The sequence below is a fragment of the Myotis brandtii genome, unplaced genomic scaffold (assembly GCF_000412655.1).
Source record: "Myotis brandtii unplaced genomic scaffold, ASM41265v1 scaffold604, whole genome shotgun sequence".
Classification (NCBI taxonomy): Eukaryota; Metazoa; Chordata; class Mammalia; order Chiroptera; family Vespertilionidae; genus Myotis; species Myotis brandtii.
Genome location: NW_005370286.1, coordinates 1,431,982 through 1,454,593, shown reverse-complemented (window position 1 = coordinate 1,454,593; position 22,612 = coordinate 1,431,982). Strand labels below are relative to the sequence as shown.

Sequence of the window (22,612 nt, the reverse complement as noted above, 5' to 3'; positions counted from 1 at the left end):
GCCACAGCCCAGATAGAAGGCAAAAGAGCCACAGGGAAGACTGGGGGCCTCACCAGAATACAGAGCAGTGACATCATGCCACAAACACCTGGTGCCTTGCTTCTCCCCTCCTCCCAAGACCTGTGCTCCTGCAGCACCAGATCCCTCCTGTCCCCAGTCTGGCTGTTCCTCATGCTGGATAGATGGACATGGAGGGCATGCAGGCCTGAATCTGGCTTCTCTCACAGGGGCTCACAAAGCAGCTGCAAACATTTGTTTCAGGTCCCTGAGTAAAGAGACATTTGCATGTCAATTGGGTAAACACATGGGGTGGGATTCAGGGTCACTTGGGGGGTACTTGTAACTTCAGGAGTGAGGCACCATTCTGCATTTCCACCGGCAGGGTGTGAGGGTTCCTCTCCCACATATTCTCAGGGTTTTCCTATTTCGTTTTGTTAATTTCAACCACTCTAATGATGAATTTGTATTGATAGCTCACTGTGGTTTTCACTCACATTTCCCTAAAGACTAGAGATGTTGAGCATCTTTTCATGTGCTTATTTATTATTGTGCATTTTCTTTGGTGAGATGCCTGTTCAAATCTTTTACTCATTTGTAAACTGGGGCTTTGCTTTCTCATTGGCTTTAGAGAGTTCTTTCTATTTTCCAGTCCTTCGTCGCATGTGATTTGCACATATTTCCACCCCCATCTGTGACATATCTTTTCATTCTTTAACAGTGTCATACAGAGAGCAGAAGTTCCTAATTATAAGTTCTAACTTATCATCAATATTTTGCTTCTGTAAATTGTGCTTTTGGTGTCATAGTGAAGAAATCCTTGCTTAATGTAAAGTCACAACGATGTCTGTCTTACCAGTAAGTTTTCTCCTAGAACTTGTATAATTTTAAGATCAACATTCTTCTTTAAGAATTTAATGTTTGTGAATGGTGCAACATACAGAAAAAACTTTTTTTGTATATGGATGTCCAATTGTCCCAGCATGGATGGTTGAAAAGACTGCCCTTTCTCTAATGAATCACCATCTCCTCCATCAGGTACTGGGCTGTATGTGTAGGTTCATTTCTGCTCCATGACTCACATCTCTGTCCTTCCACCAAAAGTTCACTGTCTTGAATACAATTGATTTACAGTAAGTCTTGAAATCAGAAAGTGTGACTCCTTCAAGTTTACTGGCTTTTTTCCAAAACTGCCTTGTTTATTCTCATTCCTTTGCTGCCCCATCAATGTTAGAAGCATCCTGTAGTCGGCTCTCTGACACCCTGCAGAGATTCCGGCTGGAAGTGCGGCAGATCACAGGTCAATCAGTGGAGCTAACGTGCTAACACGAGTCTTCCAACCAGGCACGTGGTGTCTCTGTCCATTTCTTCATAAATTCTCGATTTCCTTCATCGGTGTTTCATAGTTTTCAGTGTACACATATTAATGTATTTTATTAGATTTATATCCAAATACGTCAGTGCTATTCCAGATGTTATTTCTGAAGTTTCAATTGTTCCTAGCTAGCTAATATAAAACAAAGAATTTCAAATTGACCTCGTATCTTGCAGACTAACTAAACTCACTGATATTTGTCAGAGTAAAGTCTGTGTGGGCTCTTCAGGCCTTTCTAAAGGGCAGTCCAGTCTTCTGCCAATGGAGAGAGCTTTCTTTCTCCCTTTCCAATCTGCCTGTCTCTTCCTTCCCCTCCCCCTGTGGACTGGCGAGGACCTCCAGTGCCGTGGAGAGGGAGGGAGCCCTGCACCCTGGCTCTGCTCCCACGCCATCTTCCACCTCCGGGAGCACGTCAGCCGTGGGGTTTCTGCAGATGCTCCTTGCAGGCCGAGGCGTTCCCCTCGAGTCTTCGATGCTGGGAGTTTTCATCAGAAATGGTTCTGAATCCTGTCAAAAGTGTTCCCTGCATCTATTGAGATGATGTGTTTTCTTCTTCAATTGCTGGCATGCGAATTCCATTGACTAATTTGTGAATGTTAATCCAGGCTGACATTCCTTGGTGATGCTGTAATAACTTTTAATACACTGTTGTTTATCTGCTTGTGTGTGTATCACATATTTGTTGATATATAACAGGCATACTTTTATACATCTGATCTGTTAGTTTTATGGATTTTTGCCTTCATTTCGTGGAGGATTGGTTTTCTGATGTGGCGTCTCTGTCTGCCTCTGCCATCAGGTAGTGGCCGTGCCACAGCGTGGCTTAGGGAGCATCACTGTGCTTCTATCTTCTTTACGAGTTTCTGTGTAATTGCTGTTTCCCCCTTAAATGCTCAACAGAATTTGCCAGGAAAACCATCTGGTCCTAAAAGTTTTCTGTAGGAAAGTTGGGCAACATTTCAACCGAATCGATGGGGCATTTATTGCTTCTTGGCTAAGCTTTGGTACTTTGTTTCTCCAAAAATCTGTTCCTTTCACAATAGTTTTCAAATTTATTGACATATGTTGTTCACGATATTTCCTTATTACCTTTTTAATGCTGCAGGGTCTTTAGTGATGATGCCCATGTCAAGTTTCTGAAATTGGCCAATTTTGTATTCTACCTTAAGAAATCAGACATAGGAGAGCAAATTCAATCCAAAGCGATCGGAAAATAAGGAAAAAACAAGGAGCAGCAATCAGTGAAAACAACCAGAGCAAGGACCCAGTGAAGCCAGGAGCAGTTCTCCCAGGTCACACAGACACAGCCCTCAGCCACACCCAGGGCGGACCCTCCCGCTCGGGGTCCAGTCTTCCTGCTTCTTCGCCTGCCTGGAAATTGTGGGCAGGATGTAAATAATAAAACTGTGACTTTACCTGGCTAGATACCCGCCTGGAAATCCTCTCCTGGCTCTAAGCTGTTGAGCCTGTCCCCTCTCTCAGGTACTGCCCTGTCCCGCCTGATGTCTGATGTTTGAAAACCACTGTTTCAGACGTTTTCTGGTTTAAATTTCTTTAAGGCAGTAGGTACCAGTTCCTCCACATTGATGGAAGCAGGTTTGCTCATCAGAGTATTTTTTAAATTTCCAGAAAAAATTGTGACTTTAAATGGGCAAAAAAATGTCAGGGTCCTGTTCAGCTCACCTATTGGGGTGTCTCTACCTTGACTTACCTCTGGGATGTTTTATAATTCTGTGAGTTCTAGAAACTGATGATAATATAAATGCCCCTGGACCACAGGAATGAAGAGTGTCAATAATTATGAGCCAGTTTTTGTTTGTTTGTTTTTAATTGATTTCAGAGAGAGGGAGAGAGCGATAGAAATATCAATGATGAGAGAGAATCATCGACTGGCTGCCTCCTGCATGTCCCGCACTAGGACCGAGCCTGCAACCTGGGCATATGCCCTGACTGGGAATCAAACCGTGACCTCCTGGTTCATGGATTGATGCTCAACCATTGAGCCACACCAGCCTGGCAATTATGAGCCAGTTTTGCATCATTCAGCAAATTCATTTTAGCACCAGGAATGGGAGAACCTAATTGAACAATGAGAACATATTACTGGTCTTCCCATTAATAAATATTTATCATCTCAATAAAAAAATCTTCAATACTTGCTCATTTTATATTTGTATGCAAGCCAAAATTATATCAATTTTAAAATTTATCTATAGCATTACTATAAACTTGAACAACCCAAAGTTCATCAATAGAAAAACAATTTTAATTTAACTTAAATGATGACCTATTCATATAATAAAATACTCTGAAGACACAAAATAGTGTATACTAATTTACATAGAAAGATTTCCTAGTTTACCCCCCCAAAAGAGTAGGTTTTAAAATTACATTTATCTATGACCAGCGAAGGAAGGTTGCCAAACTCCAGCCACACAGACAGTTAGACAGGAGGGTGTGGACATCAAAGCAGAGGCGGGATGGGGGTGGGGGAGATTTATTTATACTCTCCTGCCTTGTGCAATTTCCTGAGTGTTATTCAACAAGGAACTGCTAAGCACAGAGAATGTGTCAGCCCACTCCTAGGTGCTCAGGATACAGCTCTGAGCAAGACAGGTGCCTGCCCCCAAGCGTTCACATGCAAGTTCACCATGTCAGAAATGGGGAAAGATTAAACCTAGTGACCTTGCCCGCAGTTTGAAGAACTGAGGTTAGACCTGACCAACAGAGGCAGGAAGGCTGCTCCTGCCAGAGCTGCAGGTCTCCAAGCAGCCTCCTCAAGAGCCTTCCTGACACCCCATGAACCTGCACCCCAGCCCTCAGGTGGTTCATTTCCTTCCCAAGCTGCCCCTGGGCCACTGTGGGGAGTTTCCAATGTCTCTCCACAGGGCCATGGATGGCCCCATTCACTGCCGACCGCCCCCCTCCCCCCAGCACCTGGCACCTCCCAAGCTGTGGTCTCTTCTTCTTCTTAAAAGGGCACAAATCCCATCCTGGGGCCTCACCCTCATGACCTCATCTCATCCTAATGACCTTCCAAAGGCCCATCACATACCATCCCATTGGGGAGTCAGGCTACAACAGAAGAATGTGGGGGACACACATCCAATCTGTGGCAGAGTGGAACTTACACCTCTACTGGGAGAGATAAATAAATAAATGGCCAGCAGATACAGGATGCAAGTTCCGATCGTGATGGCTCCACGGGGCACAGTCCCAGTGTGAGGTGGCCAGGACTCCCAGGACTGCTCCTCAGGACTACCCCCCAGGACAGCCCCCCACACCCAAATAGGCTTCTAGCACGTTCCCTCGGGATTGTCACTGCCAGAATGCCTCCCTGCCTGGAGCCAGGCTAGCTGCCCGCTCACCCTTCCTGGAGGTGCCCTAACAGTCTCAGACTCTGCTGCACATGAACTTTCCAAGGCCCACCTTTAAAATCAGACAGACAGACAAAGGAACAAAAGCTGTAGCTCAACACAACAGATGTTTTCACCAAAACTAACAGACCCAGGGAGCCGAGAGCTGGACTGGAGGGCTCCAGCCACACCAGGGACTCCCCCAGTGGCCAGGGACAGAGGTGGGGCATGGAGCCTGTGCAATCCCCAGGCGAGCAATGACCAGAGCGGGGCCTGCTCTCCCCAGCACACCTCCTCATGGAACTGTCACAGGCAGCAGCCTGCCCGCCTGGCTTCAGCCAGGGGTCCTTGACATCAGGTGTCCACCTGGGCAGAGTAGAGTATGGGAAAGGAGGGGCCCAGGACGCCCAGGTAATGGGAAACCAGCTCCCCCTTACTCCCAGAGACCCTGCCTCTGAGGCCTCTCAGCTGCCTCATCCCCAAGGATGTTCCTTCCTGATGCCCCTACACCTGGGCCTAGGCTGTTCCCCAGGGATCCACCTTCTGTTCCCCCAACAACAAACACGACACCTGGCAGACAATACATGTCGGATGGGTGAGAAAGGAACTCCACCTCCACACACCCCAGGGGGACACACCCTGCTGGATGGCGAGGGATGACAAGGCCTGCACAGAGCCTCTTCCTCTGGGTCTCCACTGTCATCTCCAAAACAGGAGCGGGACCCACATGGCCCTGCCATTGGGCCCAGTGTTTACTACAGGAGCCAGAGCAGCACTGGACCATCCTGAGCCAGCTGTGCTCAGGCCGCCCTAATCCAGAGTCTGCCCCTCTGGCTGCGGCCACACTTACCTCCTGCTCCCAGCCAAGCTGGACGCTCTTCTCACCCACTAGATCTCAGCTCGTGGTGCCTCCTCAGAGTGGCCTCTCATATACCCTACCTGGGGCCCAGTATATGCACCTATGCACAGACCAAGGACCCATGTGACTGCCTTGCTCGTCCTTACTGTTCCAGAAATACCCGAGCCGTCCTTGGTTGTGCCAATCATCTGTGTGCCCAGAAGTGGAGCCCCCTGTCCGCCATGTCCCAGCTCCACCCCAGCCCCCACAGCAGAGCTCCCCCAGACAGGGCCTCAGTCAACATCTGCTCAACAGACAGTGCTGGAATCTGGCCCGTCCTACAGCACCTCCCTTGAGAGTCACCCACACTCTGCCCAGACCCCACGGCGGTCCCTTTGTGTGGTCTCATCATGCTGAAACCCCAGAACCCCCAAGAGGCACCCTAATGTCCCCACACACTTTCAGCAGCCTCCCCTCCAATAATGAAGAGACCCCACCCAGTCCCCTGAATCCTGGCCAGAGGGAGGGGATCGGAAAGGGGCCTCCGAGGAGAAATGCGACGCCTGTCCCGTGGGCGCCAGGACAGCCAAGCCTGCACGTTGCGTGGGCAAGTATGACTTCCACAAAAACACAATACTTATCGTGTGAGCAGCTTATCTGGGGGAGTGGCTGGCACAGCGCTCTCACCTGGTAGAACTCCCGGAGCCAGTTCTTTTGCAGGTTATCCGGCTGTAAACACAGAAGAAAAAGGAAATGTCAGTCAGACCGCTCACAGCCCCAAACAGATCTGCGCAGAAGCCTCTGTAATAAAGACCTACTTGCTGGCCTCACTGTGGGGGCTGGGGTCTCTGCATGGTGGTGGTGGGGGAACCCATGCCGCACAGGGGACCCACTCCGCACACGGGACACCATGCTCCACACAGGAGACCCCTTCCACAGGCAGGGACCCAATCTACTAGTTTCCCCAGAGCCAAACCTGCCTGGCAAAGGGCAGGCACCACAGAGCCCAGTGTCCTGCCCCATCCAGGGGGTCATGGAGGGGCTGCCCACAGCAAGTGGGCTTGTAGAAGCTGGGAGAACCCAAAGCACTGAGCACCAGCTTCCAGATTCTGGATACTTTGGGGACCAGGAGGCCTGGAATAGTAGAGTATACGAGATTGAGATGCCGCCCCTCCCTGGGAGGTCCTGACCACTGGGCTCACTCTGGCCTGCCCAGTGGGTCTAAGTCAAATGTCTCCTCACCAATGGCTCAAGCCCTGGCCCTGTGTGCTCTGATTAGGGGTCCTGGATGATGGACATGGCTGCCAGGGGTCCTGCAGCCCTGGATGCGACATGAGGCTACTCGGCAGAGCTAGGCTTTCAACGAGGCTGGGAGGCTGTGCAGGGGTGCAGTTCCAGGTCTGCAGGGGAACCGTCTAGGGCAGTGATAGCAAACCTTTTGAGCTCGGCGTGTCAGCATTTTGAAAAACCCTAACTTAACTCTGGTGCCGTGTCACATATAGAAATTTTTTGATATTTGCAACCATAGTAAAACAAAGACTTGTATTTTTGATATTTATTTTATATATTTAAATGCCATTTAACAAAGAAAAATCAACCAAAAAAATGAGTTCGTGTGTCACCTCTGACATGCGTGTCATAAGTTCGCCATCACTGGTCTAGGGTCCCGCTACACAGCAACGTGACATGCTCATCACTACAGAACTGCAACTTAAAAACGGTCCATGCCCAGGAGAAGTGAGAGCCTGTGTCCACACAGAACACGGACGCCACGTTCACAGCATTAGTCACAATGAGCCAGCGTGGTCTGATATACAATGAAATATTACTCAGCCACAGAAGGGAAGGACGCACTGACACGGGCCATGAGACGGACAAGCCTCAAAGGCACGATGTGGGTGAAAGGAGCCACCGCAAAGGGGCAAACCCTGTGAGGCTCTGTTGCATGGAATGTGCGGAAAGACAAATCCACAGGGACAGAAGTTAGGTTGCTGCCAGGGCTGGGTGGGGCAACGGGAATGAATGCTAATGGGCACAGGGTTGGTGGGGGGACGATGGAATGTTCTAGACTGGTTGTGGTGGTGGTGACACTGAAACCGCTGCCCTGTGCCCTCCCTCTCTCACCAACCCCGCCACCTCAGCCCCGAACCAGGACACCAGAACCACAGGGATGGCGCTGAGCTGTGGCTCAGCTGAGTGGACTCATTCTGTGTACATTACTGTGCTGTGCTCTTATTTTTTTACAATATGAAAAATGAAAGTTTCAAGCCCAGTGATAAGAAGGGCTGATCCCAACTGAGACACAGAAAATGTGGGCCACACAGCCCAGCATCCCTGCACACACCAGATTCCACACACACGCCAAAGGGACAAGACCTGGCCGTGAAAACACATGGTCTGCAGGGCCAGTGCAGCCACAAATGTCAATAATTCTTTATACTCCGCACATGAAACTATTCCTGCCTAGCACATAAACCTCTCATTTAGTTTCCCTAACGCTTCCCTGAAGATGCAAGAAGAACATAATTTCTTGAAAATCACAATTGAATTTATAGCCTGATATACTAATATTTGCCTCAAGTCTTCTCCCACTAAAAGTAAGGAGTTCAGCAACAAACCACCATGTCCTCAGTGAGATAAATCAAGGCACATGCCCTCCGGTCCCTGTTCCGGACCAGCCCCACCGACAGAGCCGTGCGGGAGCACACCGACCATCTCCCAAGACACTGAAACAAAGGGGGAAGACCACAGCAGAGACATCTAGAAGCCCGGAAAAGCTTTGTCAGTTATGACTCCAAACTTCTAAAAAACAGACCCTTAAACAATAGAGCACAGCCTGTGTGTAAGCGCGTACACACACACACACACACACACACACACACTTAGGCATGCTCTCTAGCCAAGACAAAACCCCAAAAATGATCTTTTTATATGCACATATCCCAGTTTCTATAAAATTAGACCTTCCCATCACAGTACCCTCTCATTGAGGGCCCTGCCCAGCTGGGCGGTGGGGCTGCGATTCCGCACTGTCACAGTGGCCACATTTCAAGTGCACGGGCTCCGTGTTGGCATGACAACGTGGCGGCTCTACCCAGGAGCAGCTCTGGGCAAGGCCTGGAGGCCACATGGGTGCCAGCCTCCTCAGAGCTACAGCCCATGTTTGGTTAATGCAGAGTTATTTTTAAAGCCACTAAAGTAAGAATAAGAGATAAACACATAAACTAGATCTTAGAGTAATACTTTCATTCTAGCCCACAGTGGAGGCTGCACTGGGCTTTGCCCTAAAGGTGTTTTAAAATTTTCTTCAGGGAGAAGGAAAATTATATAGATCAAAATTCTGAATTTACATAAAGAAGGCAGAACATTAGAGAAGAAATAAATAAAAGTAAAAAATTCTTCAATAAAAGTCACAGCCATTTATGATAACATTTTGATGGACTAGGAATTGATAGGGACTTCCTGTCGGAGGGAGGACTCTAACTTCCTCCAAGTGTCCCCCCCACTGGTGTCTCATCTGTGTGGCCCTCTTCCCCCAGTATGGGCAGGACCCTGAAGACAATAAGATATCCCTCCCAAGGTTAGGTAACATTATATGGCAAAGTGAAGGGACTTTGCAGGTGTAATTAAAGTTCATTCATCTCAAGTGAATCAAAAGGGCATATCCTGGGCAGGTCTGACCTTATCAGCACCAGGTGAGCCATTTAAAAGAGGCTCGAAAGGGCAGGTTCTGGAAGCAGAGCACACGCTCCTGCTGGCCCTGAAGGAGCAAGCTGCCCCCAGGAAATGACCTCTGCCCACAGCTCTGCGGGAGCGCAGAGGGAAGTCCTTCCCCAGCCGGTCTCCAGATGAGAACACTGCCCGAGAGACCCCCGAGCAGAGGGCTCCACTAGGCTGTGCCCAATGTCTACCTACAGGAACAGGAGACAGAAAATGGGTGCCTGGTGTAGACCACTAAGTTTGTGGCAATTTGTTACACAGCAGAGAAAACTAATACATGTGTCCTTAATACTTATAAATACATGTGGGTGTGTATAATAAAGTAAAATAAAGATTGCTTTACACATTCTTGCCCCATTCAGATTTTATTTTGCTATGAAGTATATGGTAAGGGTCTAATTTAACATTTTTTCCTAATAGTTAGCCCACTGTCTAAAACAGATGGTTAAACTGGGAGATCCCGGTTCCTAAGTGCTAGTCCCTCCTTCCGTCCGTCCATTCACCCATCCCTCCCTCCTCCAATAATTAGCCTTATCAGATAATGATTTCATTTATGTATTCAAACAAACAACTCTTTACCTTTCTCTAATGTGCTGTTTTTATGAGCTTTGTTTCTGTGTGTTTTAATTTAATAAAATTTGGATTTATACTTATCCTTCCTATGTTCCTTCAGTTTATGGCATAGTTCTGTAATTTAGCTTTTTGAGTGAAATGTTTCCTTTATTTTTATTGTTTCTTGTTTAATAGCAACAACTTTGACTATCACAGAATCTGTGTATTGGAAATATTAACCACCACACACACGTTCATGCTTCCCCCCACAGCAAGTTCCTTTTTCATGGAGAAACACGAGGCACTCCCACTGAGGTCAGGAGCGAGGCAAAGGCACTCTTATTCCCACCACTGTTTAAACTTTATCTCAGACAGTAGGGAAGTAGATGAAAAGAGAAGGCAGTCAGAGGCATAACACCTGGAGAGGAAGAACTGAACCCCCCACACATCCGCACAAGGCATCACGGGACATCTGGAAAACCAGGGACTCGATGCTACAACTAAAGAAAACAATAAAAGAATATAGGAAAATAGCATGACGTAAAATGAAGATACAAAAATCAACAGTCATAAATACAAGCAATAGCTGGTCAGAAGATATATCGGAGAAGAAAACCCCCATTTCCAATAGCAACATAAAGAAAGATAAAAGTTGGGAATAAATTTTAAAATGTGAAAACTTTGGCCCTAGCCGGTTTTCTCAGTGGTTCGGGCATCAGCCCACCAACTGAAGGGTCTCGGGTTTGCTTCCAGGTCTAGGGCGCATGCCTAGGTTTCAGGCTCAATCCCGAGCGCTGGTCGGGGAGGCCTGCAAGAGGCAACCAGCAGTGTGATCAATGTTTCTCTCTCTGTGTCTCTCCCTCTCCCTTCCACTCTCTCTAAAAATCAATGGGATAAAAATCCTCGGCTGAGGATTAACAACAACAACAAAAAGTGAAAATTTTGTAAGAGAAACACATTAAACCCTTCCTGGCAGAGACGAAAGTAGCCCTGAGTCAAAGGACGACCTCCCTGGTTCTCAGGAAGGTGACTCAGCGCCATAAAGCCATCTGTTCTCTCCAGGTTGGTCCAGGTCGGTCTATAAATGACACTGTCCCACCACCAGTAAGTGACCCGCCCCACCCGGCCCGAGCTAGATAGGCTGATGCTAAAGTTCATATGGAAAAATATACTATGACTCAAAATCCAAACACCATTTTTAAAACTGCAGTAAAGAAAAACACACACCTCTGAATGTCAAAAACCATAAGCAAAATAGAAAGACAAATGTCAAGACTGACTGAAAATGTTTGTAGCATAAATCACACATACAGAGTTAGTCTTCCTAATGTTTGATGAACTCTTAAAAGTCAAGCAAGCCCGGCTAGGGTGGCTCAGTTGTTGAAAGTTGAACTATGAACCAGGAGGTCATGGTTCGATTCCTGGTCAGGGCACATGTCCAGGTTGCAGGCTCAGTCCCCAGTGGGGGACAAATGTACATGTCAGAATCCCTGAAATATGGTACAAATGTACATGTCAGAACCCATGAAATACTGTACAAATGTACATGTCAGAATCCATGAAATACTGTACAAATGTACATGTCAGAATCCATGAAATACTGTACAAATGTACGTCAGAATCTGTGAAACATGGTACACATGGACATGTCAGAATCCATGAAACCTGGTTCGAATGGACCATGAGATGTGCTGTCAGGATTCTGAGGGACACAGTGAGAACACCCATCCACCCACAGCATACATGTCCCCATGCTGCCTGCAGGGCACCCAACATAGGGATGTGTGGGTGAGTGCCACCCTCCAACCCCAAACAGCACACACCCAGTCTGCACAGGGAGGGGAGGGGCAGGCCTGGAACCACGCCCATCTCTGGCTCTCACGCCAGGAGAGGACAGTTTTGGAGAAAGGGACCCCCATCTCTGTCACTGTTGTAGGCACATCCTGCCTGACTACAGGTGTGCAGTTCGAACCTGTAAAGGTGTCTGGAAGGAGGAGTTTGCTGAGGAAGCCAACAGCCGGGCTGTGAGAGTGCACACGGAACGAAATGCTGAACGCTGAGAGCGGCTGCGCAGAAGGGAGCCCCCACCCAGAGTCTGAGGATGGTGGTCAAAGGCACTGGAAAGCCCACCCCACCAGGACTGCCCATGGGCATCGCTTCCCCCCAGGTGTCAGGGTTAAGGAACCAGGAGCCCCCATTCTGACTCCTACGCTGAAGCCCCTTGGTCCCCGGGTCCTGTAGGAGAGAGAGGGGCTGCTGCTTCCTTGGCCACACGAAGCTGAGGCGTCACTGGCAGCACAGGCATCGCTCTTGGGAGCAGAAAGGACTTCTTGGCTCCAGAAGCTGCGCTGGAGCCTGGGCTGAGGGCAGATGGGGACTCAAAGGCGCCACCCCAGTCCTGGAGGCAGCACCCCAACCCTGGAGGTTAACCCGCTCTGAGACAGCAGACCCGCACTCCAAGAGGTGACCATAGGACCCTGCACATAGCACCCAACCGCATGTTCCTCACATCGATCCTTAGCACCTTCAAGCCTGAGCCATTTAACACAAGCACCCTGGGCTCCTTCACCCTGCAGACCCGGGGCCTCCGGTGCAGGGGCCGCGCTGCGCGATCCGCAGGAAATCCTGGCCCCGCCACTCGCTTATCCCTGCGGAAAACCGTTTCCTCTCATGTGAAGGGAAATCTTGTCTGTGCAGTCAGAAATATACTGAGGCTAAAAATAGGCTTGTAGAAGGAAGTGACGGCCAGCCCTCCACCAAATGACAAGTGCGAGAGGGGGCAGGCAGGCAGCAGCCTGGGGGCCAGGGTCACACACTGAGCTCCCATGTCCACCTCTCCACTCTGGCCTCCATCCCTTCAGCTATCCAGACACAGCAAGAGAATGAGAAGGAAAAAAAGAGAGAGAGAATGAGAAAGAAAAGGAAACTCAAAGAGCAAGGTCTTCCTGTGAAGGGCAGCTAGAAATACCCTCCTCTTTCATTAAGCACGAAGAAAAAGCTGCTTAAGTCTCTCCAAATTATGCCAAAACTTCTCACAAAGATGCATCCTCTTAAAACCTTAATCCCCTGGGAAGAAGGACTTGATGAATTTATAACAAAATAGACATTTTCCCTTTAAGGGTGTCCCAGATCATAATATATTTAAAATAATTTATCAGCCTGGTCAGTGTGGCTCAGAGGTTGAGTGTCAGACCATGAACTAGGAGGTCACGGTTCGATTCCTGGTCAGGGCACATGCCTAGGTTGTGGGCTCTATCCCTAGTCGGGGGTGTGCAGGAGGCAGCCAACTGAACATAAGAAACATCTTATCCATGTTTCTATCTCTCTATCCTTCTCCCTTCCTCTGTCTAAAAAAAAATCAATAAACATAAAAAAATAAATCCACACCCTGAAACAATAAAACAATTAAATAAAATAATTTACCATCACACAGGATTAGATTCTAAGAAACAAAGCAATCCTGGGAAATCCTGGCCCCGCCAGGAAATAATGGCCCCTGAAAACGATATGATCGACTTGCCGGGCACGTTCTGTGCAGGCCAACCATCCGGCTAAGACCAAACTGGGGCCCATTTCCCAACAGACGTGTATCCGGCTGGACTCCAAGCACCAGATGTGGAACAGAGCAGAATAGAAGCCTGAAACCCCAGGCAGTTTTACACATCACATGGCAACAGCCTCGCCCTGTGATCTCAGCATATCCCCCCACCCGCAACAGAGCCTCCGTCCCCTGGGCGCTCTCTTCCCAGGAAGTCTCCCAACACCACTGCTTTCCCCCTCCATAGTGACTTCGGCCAAAATATCCAACCAGCTGTGCCAAGACCCCCACTGAGGGGACAGCTGGCCGGGCGGGGCAGAGGGTAGGGAGGCTCTTCATGTGGCCCCTCCGCTTCCCAGGGAACCCTATCCTTTCCATCCTCCAAACTTTTCCAACAGTTTATGTGCTGTTGTCCTCACGCTGGTTCTCTTTGTTTTCTTTTCCAAGTGGGTTTATAGGAGAAGACTGGGAAGGAATAAAATCAGAGCACACCATGTGGTCCTCTGCAAACAGCTTGCACCTGGTCCAGAGGACACGGCCCAGGCGGCCTGACTCCCGAACGCGCCAGGACGGAGCAGGCAGCGGGGAGGCCAGCACATGGCGGTCCACAGAAGATCACAGATGATGGAAATCAAACTCCACGCCCACAATAAACACCAGCAGGAGAGTCCAGGGGGAATGGTGAGCTGTCGGGAGATGAGACTGGTCGGGGGCGGGGTGGGCAACTCTTCCTGGACCAGAGTTAGGGCACTGCTGCTTTTAACGTGCAATGTATCTCTCTGTCCAATTTTTAACAAAATTCTTTTCAAAGTGACTCATACTCATATCAGACATTTTGGGACACTCAGCGGGGGCGGAGGGGGGGGAGGCAAAAAATAAAACTACAGCTGCCTACACTGCTATCACCTTGGTGCCCTGGGACCCCATCGCCACACCACCAACGACGACGCAGTCACCCATCACCTGCCCCTCCAGCAGGCTGTCCACTGCGACTGGTTAGCAAGGTGGCTTCCAGAGCCCCTTGTGACAAGTTACAGGGTTGGGGTACACCACTGACTATGTTCTGGGGAAAGGTGTCCCAGAGGAGGTGGCTGCCAGTAGCTGTCAGTGGTTTGAGAGCCTGTGTCCTCTCCCTTCACGGAGGGTGCTCCCTTCTGCGGGAGATGAATCCCGACTGTGCAACTGAGAGTGGGAGCCGGTTGAGGCCTGGGAGAAAGACAGGAAGATTCTGTGTCTTCCGATGGAGGTCCACCTCTGCAGGGAGAACACAGGCCCAGCCCAGACACGGCAAGGCCAGCCTCAAAACACACTTTCCTCTGCCCCTTTCTCACACGACACACTGGACTCCTTAAGTGGCAGGCGTTCCCACGCTGCTACAGCATCGCTCATCCACAGACAAAGGCAGGAGCTGGGTTTCAGGGACATATGGCGAGTTCCCAGCTCTGGTTCCGGTGGAATGAAGTAGTCACCTGGAGCTTTGGGAGGTGAGCTGGCTCCGCTATGACCCAAAGGGCACCCCAGACTCCACAGTGCCACCTCCTCCTGCCACAGCATGTGGCCTCCTGCTCACAGGTGGGAAAAGGTGTCCATGGAGAAAGGGCTAAACACAAGCTAGGTCCTGGGGGATGAAGACCAGCTATGGAAGGAGGAGAGAATTCCCAGGAAGGAAAAAAGTACATAAATTTAATTTAGCAGCGTGGGTTCTAAAGAACGTGAATGCAGCCCAACCAAGGTCTTGAAGAAGTGACAAAGGAGAGAACTCTCTCTGGGCAGGTCAGAGCCAAGTGTGCCAGTGAGCGCCATCCTGGTCACACAATGGAACAGTCAGAGGCAGAAACTCCAACAAAAGGGCAGGCAGCGAACAATATAAAGAAGCTAGCCAACCCAAAAACTGGCTCTTAAACAAATCAGTAAAACTGATAAACCACTAGGTATGATGGTCATTAAAAAAAAGGACTCACGTGACCAATATCAGAAACCAAAGGTTATCAATGCAGGCATTAAAAGAGCAATAGGAGAGCCCGGCCAGCGTGGCTCAGTGGTTGAGTGTTGACCTATGAACCAGGAGGTCATGGTTCGATTCCCAGTCAGGGCACATGCCTGGGTTGCAGGCTCAATTCCCAGTAGGGGGCGTGCAGGAGGCAGCCGATTGCAGATGTTTCTTTCTCATTGATGTTTCTATCTCTCCATCCCTTTCCCTTCCTTTCTCGCTCTCTCTAAAATATTTTTTTAAAAGAGCAATAGAGAGTCTCTGAGCAATACCAACAAATGTGACAGCTCAGGAGAAATGGACAAATTCCTTAAAAAATAAAATGACACAATGAAACAAAACTTTTATCTGTTAGAGAAATTGGATTTGTATCAAAAACCTTCCCATATTACACTGATGGTTTCACTAGGGAATTCCATTAATCACTCAAGGAAGAAACACCAGCAATCTTAATGGCTCTTTCAAAATAGAGGAGAGAATAATTTCTGGTTTGTTCTATGAAATCACCATAACCCTAATACCAAACCCTGACAAAGATATTCAAAGACATGGCAAAGAAAGAAAATTACAGACCAATATCTCTTACGAACACATACACAAACCAAATGCAGAAATATGTAAGAAAGAGAATATAATACAACCAAGTAGGGTTTAGCCCAGGAATGAGAGTTTGGTTGAAAATCAATGTAATTCACCACACTTACAGACTAAAAGAGAAAAACTATAGGATCATTTCAATAAATGCAAAAAATGCATTTGTCAGCATTCAACTTTTTTCATAGTTAAAAAACACACACAGCAACATAAGAAATAGAAGAAAACGTCCTCAGTTTAATAAAAGAACATCTAAAACAAAAAAAAGCAACCTCCAGCTACCACCATGCTTACAGGCTCAACATCCTGCTTCACGTGGAGTCGTGGAGTCGAGGTCCTGACCAGAGCAGGAGGCAGAGAGAGAAGAAGGCACCACGTCAGAGACAGTTGCACAGCAAGCTGTTTGCAGGTGCTGACTGTTGACATATACAGCCTTAAGGACTCTGAAAAGCTACATTTTAGCAAGGTCATAGGGTACAAAGTTAACACGCAGAAACTCATTTGCATTTCTATCTAACAACAGCAAATAATTGGAAAATAAAATGTTTTAAAATACCATTTACAATAGCATCCAAAAAACATAAATTGTGCAGAAATACATTTAACAAAAGATACAAGACCTCTATGCTGAAAACTACAAAATACTACTGAGAGAACTTAAAAGACCTAAATAAACAAAGTGATGTGTGGTCTCCATTAGCAGAAGACTCGGAAGTGTTAAAATGTCTGCCCACAGTGATCTGTGGATTGGGTGTGACGAGGGTCTTCATCTCAGCAGTGCCCCTGGACATGCGACAGGCCTTGCAGACCCAAAGCAATCTTTAAAAGAACAACAGAGTGAGAGGACTTGCACTGGTCTCAAGGCTTCCTGTAAAGCTACAGTAATCAAGACAGATGGTCCTGGAATAAACCTCAATAACACATCAACAGAACAGAACAGAGTCCAGGAAGAGACACACACCGATACTTTGATTTTCATCAAAGGTGCCCAAGCAATCCCCCCGGGAAACAAAATCTTAACAGATGGTTAAGGATTAACTGATGTCCACATGGAAAAACTAAATCTCAACCATGGCCTCGCACCAGACACAAAAGTCATCTGATACGAAAGAAGAGGCTAAATGTAAAAGGTGAGACCATGAAGGAATCAAGGGGAGAATGTCTCGCCGACATAGCAGTAAGCAGAGATTTCTCAGGGCACAGAAAGCAGTCGTCATTAGGAAATCTTACCTGAAACTTGTGGTCATTGAAACCACCACCGAGAAGACGCAGGAAGCGTGGGAGAGAATATCTGAAAGGGCTGGTGTGTGGGGCACATAAACTCCTGCGGCTCAGTCATGCAAACACGTAACACAATGACAACGGGCAAGCCACAGGAATAAACACTTGACCAAAAACAAAAAATTACAGATGACCAGTAAGCACCTAAAAAGGTGCTCAACATCATTAGCCGTCAGGGAGACGAAGATTAAAACCACAAGGAGATACCACTGCGCACCCACCAGAATGGCGAACATGACGAAGACCCAACAGCAAACACTGGCAAGAAGGAGGAACACGTTGATGTGTGATGTAAAACTGTGTGACCACTTTGGGAAAAGTTCTGGCAGTTTCTGAGGAAACTAAACACACACCCACCTCACGACTCACTGACTCCACTTGCAGGTGAAGTTACCTAAGAGAAACGAAAATGTGTTCGCAAACGGATCTGTACAGGAATGTTCACGTAGCAGCCAAAACGTGAGACAAGCCCAGGGGTGCACACACAGAGAAGAGCCAAAGGCTGAGGTACGGTCAGAAACTAACCGCTCGGCCACGAAAGGAAGGACCTCGGGCAACAAAGCAGACCAACTTCACAACCATCTTGGAGAGGCTGAGTCTGACTCCCAGGACCCGAGTAACCAGTGCCTGCCTGGCTCCCTCAGGATGGGGACAAGGGGCAAAGGGTACAGGCTATCTTCTGGGGTGATGGTCGCACTCTACATTCTGAGAATGGTTTGGGTTCAACATAAGCATTTGTCAAACTCAGTAAATGTCTACTTAAATGTGCACATTTCACTGTAGGTAAATTTTCTATCAAAAGAAAAAAACTAAACCAATATTGAACTCTAGCTACTTCGGCGGGAAGTATGCTTTGTCTGCAACTTACTCTGAGATGCATAAACACCAGAACACTTGATGGATGGATATATGGGTAAATGTGTGATGAAACACGGATCGTAAAATGTTAGTGGCAATCGAAGTGGGGGGTATCAAGTGTTGATATGTAATGTCCTATTCCTTTTGGCAACTTCAGTCTTTATAATAAATGTTGGGAGATCATTTAAAATTAAAAGCTAAGAGGGCTGAAGCTGACGGTCCTGTCTGTGAATCTGCACCGGGACATGGTGAGTGCTCTTCCACGTCTCAAACGGAACCCACGCCAGCTGTCTCCTCTCCAACCAAGAGGCCCAGCCCGGAATCCTCAGGCAGGTTATTCAACGACAGCTGGACCAGCGAGGCTCAGCAGCAGGGCAGCACTGCATGGTGCGGGTCCTTTCGGGCAGGGGACCGTCCGCAGCCCATCCCTCTGGGCCCATGAGGAAAACAGAGAGTCAGGAACCACAGAAAGACGGTCCAGGTCTTGAAGCAGTAAAGCCCAAACTTCTCTTCTCTACAATTTGAGTCTGGAAATTTTTTAAAAATCTTAAAATTCAAGTCCTGAATAACTTTAGTCTAAAAGTAGGCCCCTGTCAAGTCACCATGTGAGAAATCTTCCCAGCTGATCCTTCCATTCACTGGCAGTCATAACGATGCCACCACGCCCTGAGCTGGGCAGTGTCACATCCCACCCCAAGCGGGGCAGGTCCCCAGCTGCAGGAGAGGGCACACCACAAACACTGGTCCAACTTATCCTCAACTCGGGGAGGCCGGGCACCCCCAGCCCCTCTCCTGTGGGGGCCCCAGTGCAGCAGAGGACCTTCCACTGGGCTCTCGCCAGGCTTGGGGAAGACAGAACTTCACGCTGTTGCCGCCAACCCCAGCCAACTTCTCAAGGTCAAGGACTGCCGCCCTCCCCTTTGCCCCCTTCACTTCCTCTCTCTGTTCTACCTCCTCCCACAAGGGAGCCAGTGTTCCCAAGTACCCACTTAACATCACCTCTCCCTCTGGCCTACATCCACCAAAGCTGGAGCCAAGAACCACCCAGTGGCCAGGGCCCTGCTGTCAGCGGTCAGCTGAAAGCCCCAAGGCTGGCATGAGCTCAGGGGGATGGAGCCAAAGGAGTCAGCACACAGAGCTAATTTGATGGGCCCACAGCCAAGAAAGACACCAACTCTCCCTACACAGTTGCCCACTGGTCACCAAGAAGAGGGAGGACGAGTCAGGATCCTAACAAAGTGGGGAATGAGGAGGGGGTGTGGATGGGAAGCAGGGGATGTGAAAGGGGAGGAGGGGGTGTGAAGGGGGAGAAGGGAGTGTAGAGGGGGAGAAGGGGGTGTGGAGGGGGAGGACGGGCGTTATAGGAAAGAGGGGAGGTGGATGGGGAGGAGGGTTGTGATGGGGAGGAGGGGATGTGGATGGGGAAGAAGGGATGTGGATGGGGAAGAGGGAGTGTGGAGGGGGAGGAAGGGGTGTGGACAGGGAGGAAGTGGAGGAGAAGAGGAGGGGACAGGGCAGGCATGACCTCTGACCAGCCCTGTCACTAGCTGAGGCTCACCCTGGGAAACTTGGAGCTAAGTGCACCACAGGCCCTGTCCCTGGTCCCCAAATCTTCCTCCTGGGCCTGGACACACACATGCGGGAATATGCACAGGCGACTGTGCACCTGGCCTGCCCTTAGGTCAGAGAGGATGCGGCAGCCTCTGTGTGCCCTGTCCCCGAGGCTACCACACTCTGATCTGCACAGCATTCCTGTTGGGGAATTGTAGATGTCACCCCATCTCACCCATGCCCAGGGCAGCTCCACCACATGGACCAGACCCCCCCACCAGGAGCACCGGAGCCTCCAGGGCCTGATGCCTAACATCTGGTCCACAGTCAGGACCCAGGGAGATGATGGAAAAGGGGGGGCAGGAGCCACACCTGCCGACAGGTGCACCACACCTGAGACTTCTGCCCCACAGCCGCTGGGCCCTCCCACACCTCAGTGCCCCGGGAAACACAAACCGCCCAAGGCGTAGTCCACGCCCACACAGCAGCAAACATTGCTGAGGGACCAGGCGGAGGAGGTGTCTTTGACTCCACTCTGGGACAGGAGAGGCTCACACCACTCCAGTTTGCAGAGACCAGCAGGGGACAAGCAGCAAGTTGCTACCAAGTGCTGGCTGACGTCCTCCACATACGTACTGCAGACTCTATACAGCTATTGTTTGCACTAAAACCACATAAAAACATAAGGCACACGGCCATGTGGCGGGAGGGAGGCCCAGCCGCTCAACTATGGTCCAAACAGGGTCACGTTCCACAGTATTTAAAACAGACACAACAAAGTGAGGGCCCTTGTCTTTTTTTATGGACATTAAATCAGTGTTTGGCAAAGTTTTTTATACGGGCATAACCTCCCAAGGGTTAAATAACTCTTTCCCGAATATTTTAATTTTAGAATTCCTGGTTTTCTTTCAATACAAATTCAGTACAGAGCCTGATCTCAAAACATCCAGAAATCTCAATGTCAGGGCTGTTCTGCACAGCCAAGGGGCAGACGCTAAGCTCCTCAAGGCTCCTGTCTCAAATTAGGGGCTCGAGGTTCCCCAAAACAAATGGGCTAGAACAGGGGTGGGCAAACTTTTTGACTCGAGGGCCACAATGGGTTCTTAAACTGGACCGGAGGGCCGGAACAAAAGCATGGATGGTGTGTTTGTGTGAACTAATATAAATTCAAAGTAAACATCATTACATAAAAGGGTACGGTCTTTTTTTTTTTTAGTTTTATTCATTTCAAACGGGCCGGATCCAGCCCGCGGGCCGTAGTTTGCCCACGGCTGGGCTAGAACCAGAGCGAAGGGTGCCCCAGGGGGACAGAGCATGCTGGCCTGTGTCCCAGAGAAGCGCTCAGGGAAGCACACTGCCCCTGCCCGCAGATGCCAGGCCTCTCCAAGACAGAAATGGCTGTGCCATCAGCCATCACGCCCACCATCAGCCCTTCAGGCAATGGCCACGCCCTTTTTTGTCCTCTGGGCATCTCTGCCAAGGCCCCAAGACCCTTCCTTTGGGTCCCCTCCTAGAGAAGTTATCCCCAACTGCACCCAGCGGGTTAGGCCCCTGTGCGGGCCCTGGACTAAAGCACTCTCTTCCCACTCCGACGTGGGCCTAAGCTGGGTCCCGAGTGCTTCCCCTGGTCACACCTGTCACTGACTCAGGCCAGGTGTGTCACAGCCCAGATAAATCTGCCACTCGAGAAGTCACACACCCAGAGATGACACTGGTGGGTGTGGGCTTCCCGCTGCCTTGCTGACCTCACCTCTCTACAGAACTTCACCATGTGAGGCGGAGCCTGGCACTCACCGCTCTCCACCAGCCACAGTCAGCGGTTGCCTGGGGGGTGGGGGTAGGGGGCTGGTGTTGTCCTTTGAACTTCTCTTCAGGCGCAGCGCCCTGCCTGGGAATGCCCTGTGCTCTCCTCCCTGCCTGTGCTCCTGCCCCTCGGAGTCCCCCAACACTCCTCAAAGTCCCCCTTCCAAGGTCCCCCTCAAAGTTTCCCGAGCCCCCAAGAACTGGCCCTTACAGCTGCAGCTCTCGGCCCTTCAGTGGCCTCACGCCAATCTGGTTGACTGTGACCTGCATTTGGGGGAAAGAGGGAGAAGAGAGCAGATACCAGCAGCCACCACCCCAGCAGCACACAGAGGTCTGTTCTGGAACTTGGGTCCAGCTGTGGGAGGACAGCTGGCCCATGTGTTCTGGGTACAGAACCCCAACTCTCAGAAAGTGTGAGCTCCAGTCGGCACAGGCGAGACGCGAGTCCACTGAGACCTGTGCTTAATATAGAAGGTAAATGCCTAATACTTAAAGTAATGCAGACAAGCTTGTATTCCAAGATAACCTAGAATATTCCAAGATGCGCACCGCTAGCCAGCCAAGTGGAACTGCACACAACAACCTGTGTTGTGTGCAGTTTAGGCCCCAGAGCGGGCAGAGTGCCGGGAGGGAGAGGACAGAGGAGCAGGGAGAAGGACAACATCCCAGCCTGAAGCCTCTCCAGCTACCACGGCCTTGGACAGCCACCCACAGCCAGAAGCCAAGACAAGGGTTCTTGCCCCTCTCCATCCAGGGCTGGGATCCCCAACTCCCCAGGGACTGGGTCCTAGAAGCCAGGGCAATGCCCAGCACTAACGCATTACCTCATTCTGAACTGTGACAGGTGAGGCGGCAGCTGGGGTGCAGGGAGATCTGTCCTGGAGCCACCCAGAGAAATCCTCTCCCCAAAGTGCCATGCATGGTACAGGAGCAGACAGGGCCACATAATTATGTCAGACAGGCCTTTCGGCAGCAAGTGTGAGAGGCAAGCTATCGTACGAGTAAGAAGGAAACCAGGCAGGCAACACTTCAGGGTCCCCCACACCCCTGACCAGCAGGACCCTGGTGGCTCAACCGCACAGATCAAGGCCCCTGGGCATGAGCAGGGCTGGCCGGAAAGGCAGCCCTGAGGGCGGCGCCAAGGAGCAGCTGTCTGAGT

At 49.7% G+C, this 22,612-nt stretch overlaps 1 protein-coding gene across 5 annotated transcripts in view; it reads right to left on the bottom strand.

The window, feature by feature from the left end:
- Positions 1 to 22,612, bottom strand: part of INPP5A (inositol polyphosphate-5-phosphatase A) — a 193,194-nt gene that overhangs the window by 95,808 nt on the left and 74,774 nt on the right. For 4 of the 5 annotated variants that reach the window (XM_005879657.2, XM_014550578.1, XM_014550576.1 and 1 more), the window contains one exon: positions 6,254 to 6,295. In XM_005879657.2, coding sequence (XP_005879719.2) covers positions 6,254 to 6,295 — 42 coding nt within the window. Of the gene's footprint in view, positions 1 to 6,253; positions 6,296 to 16,254; positions 16,420 to 22,612 lie in introns of those variants that run through there. The other variant, XM_014550577.1, reaches the window with a different exon arrangement.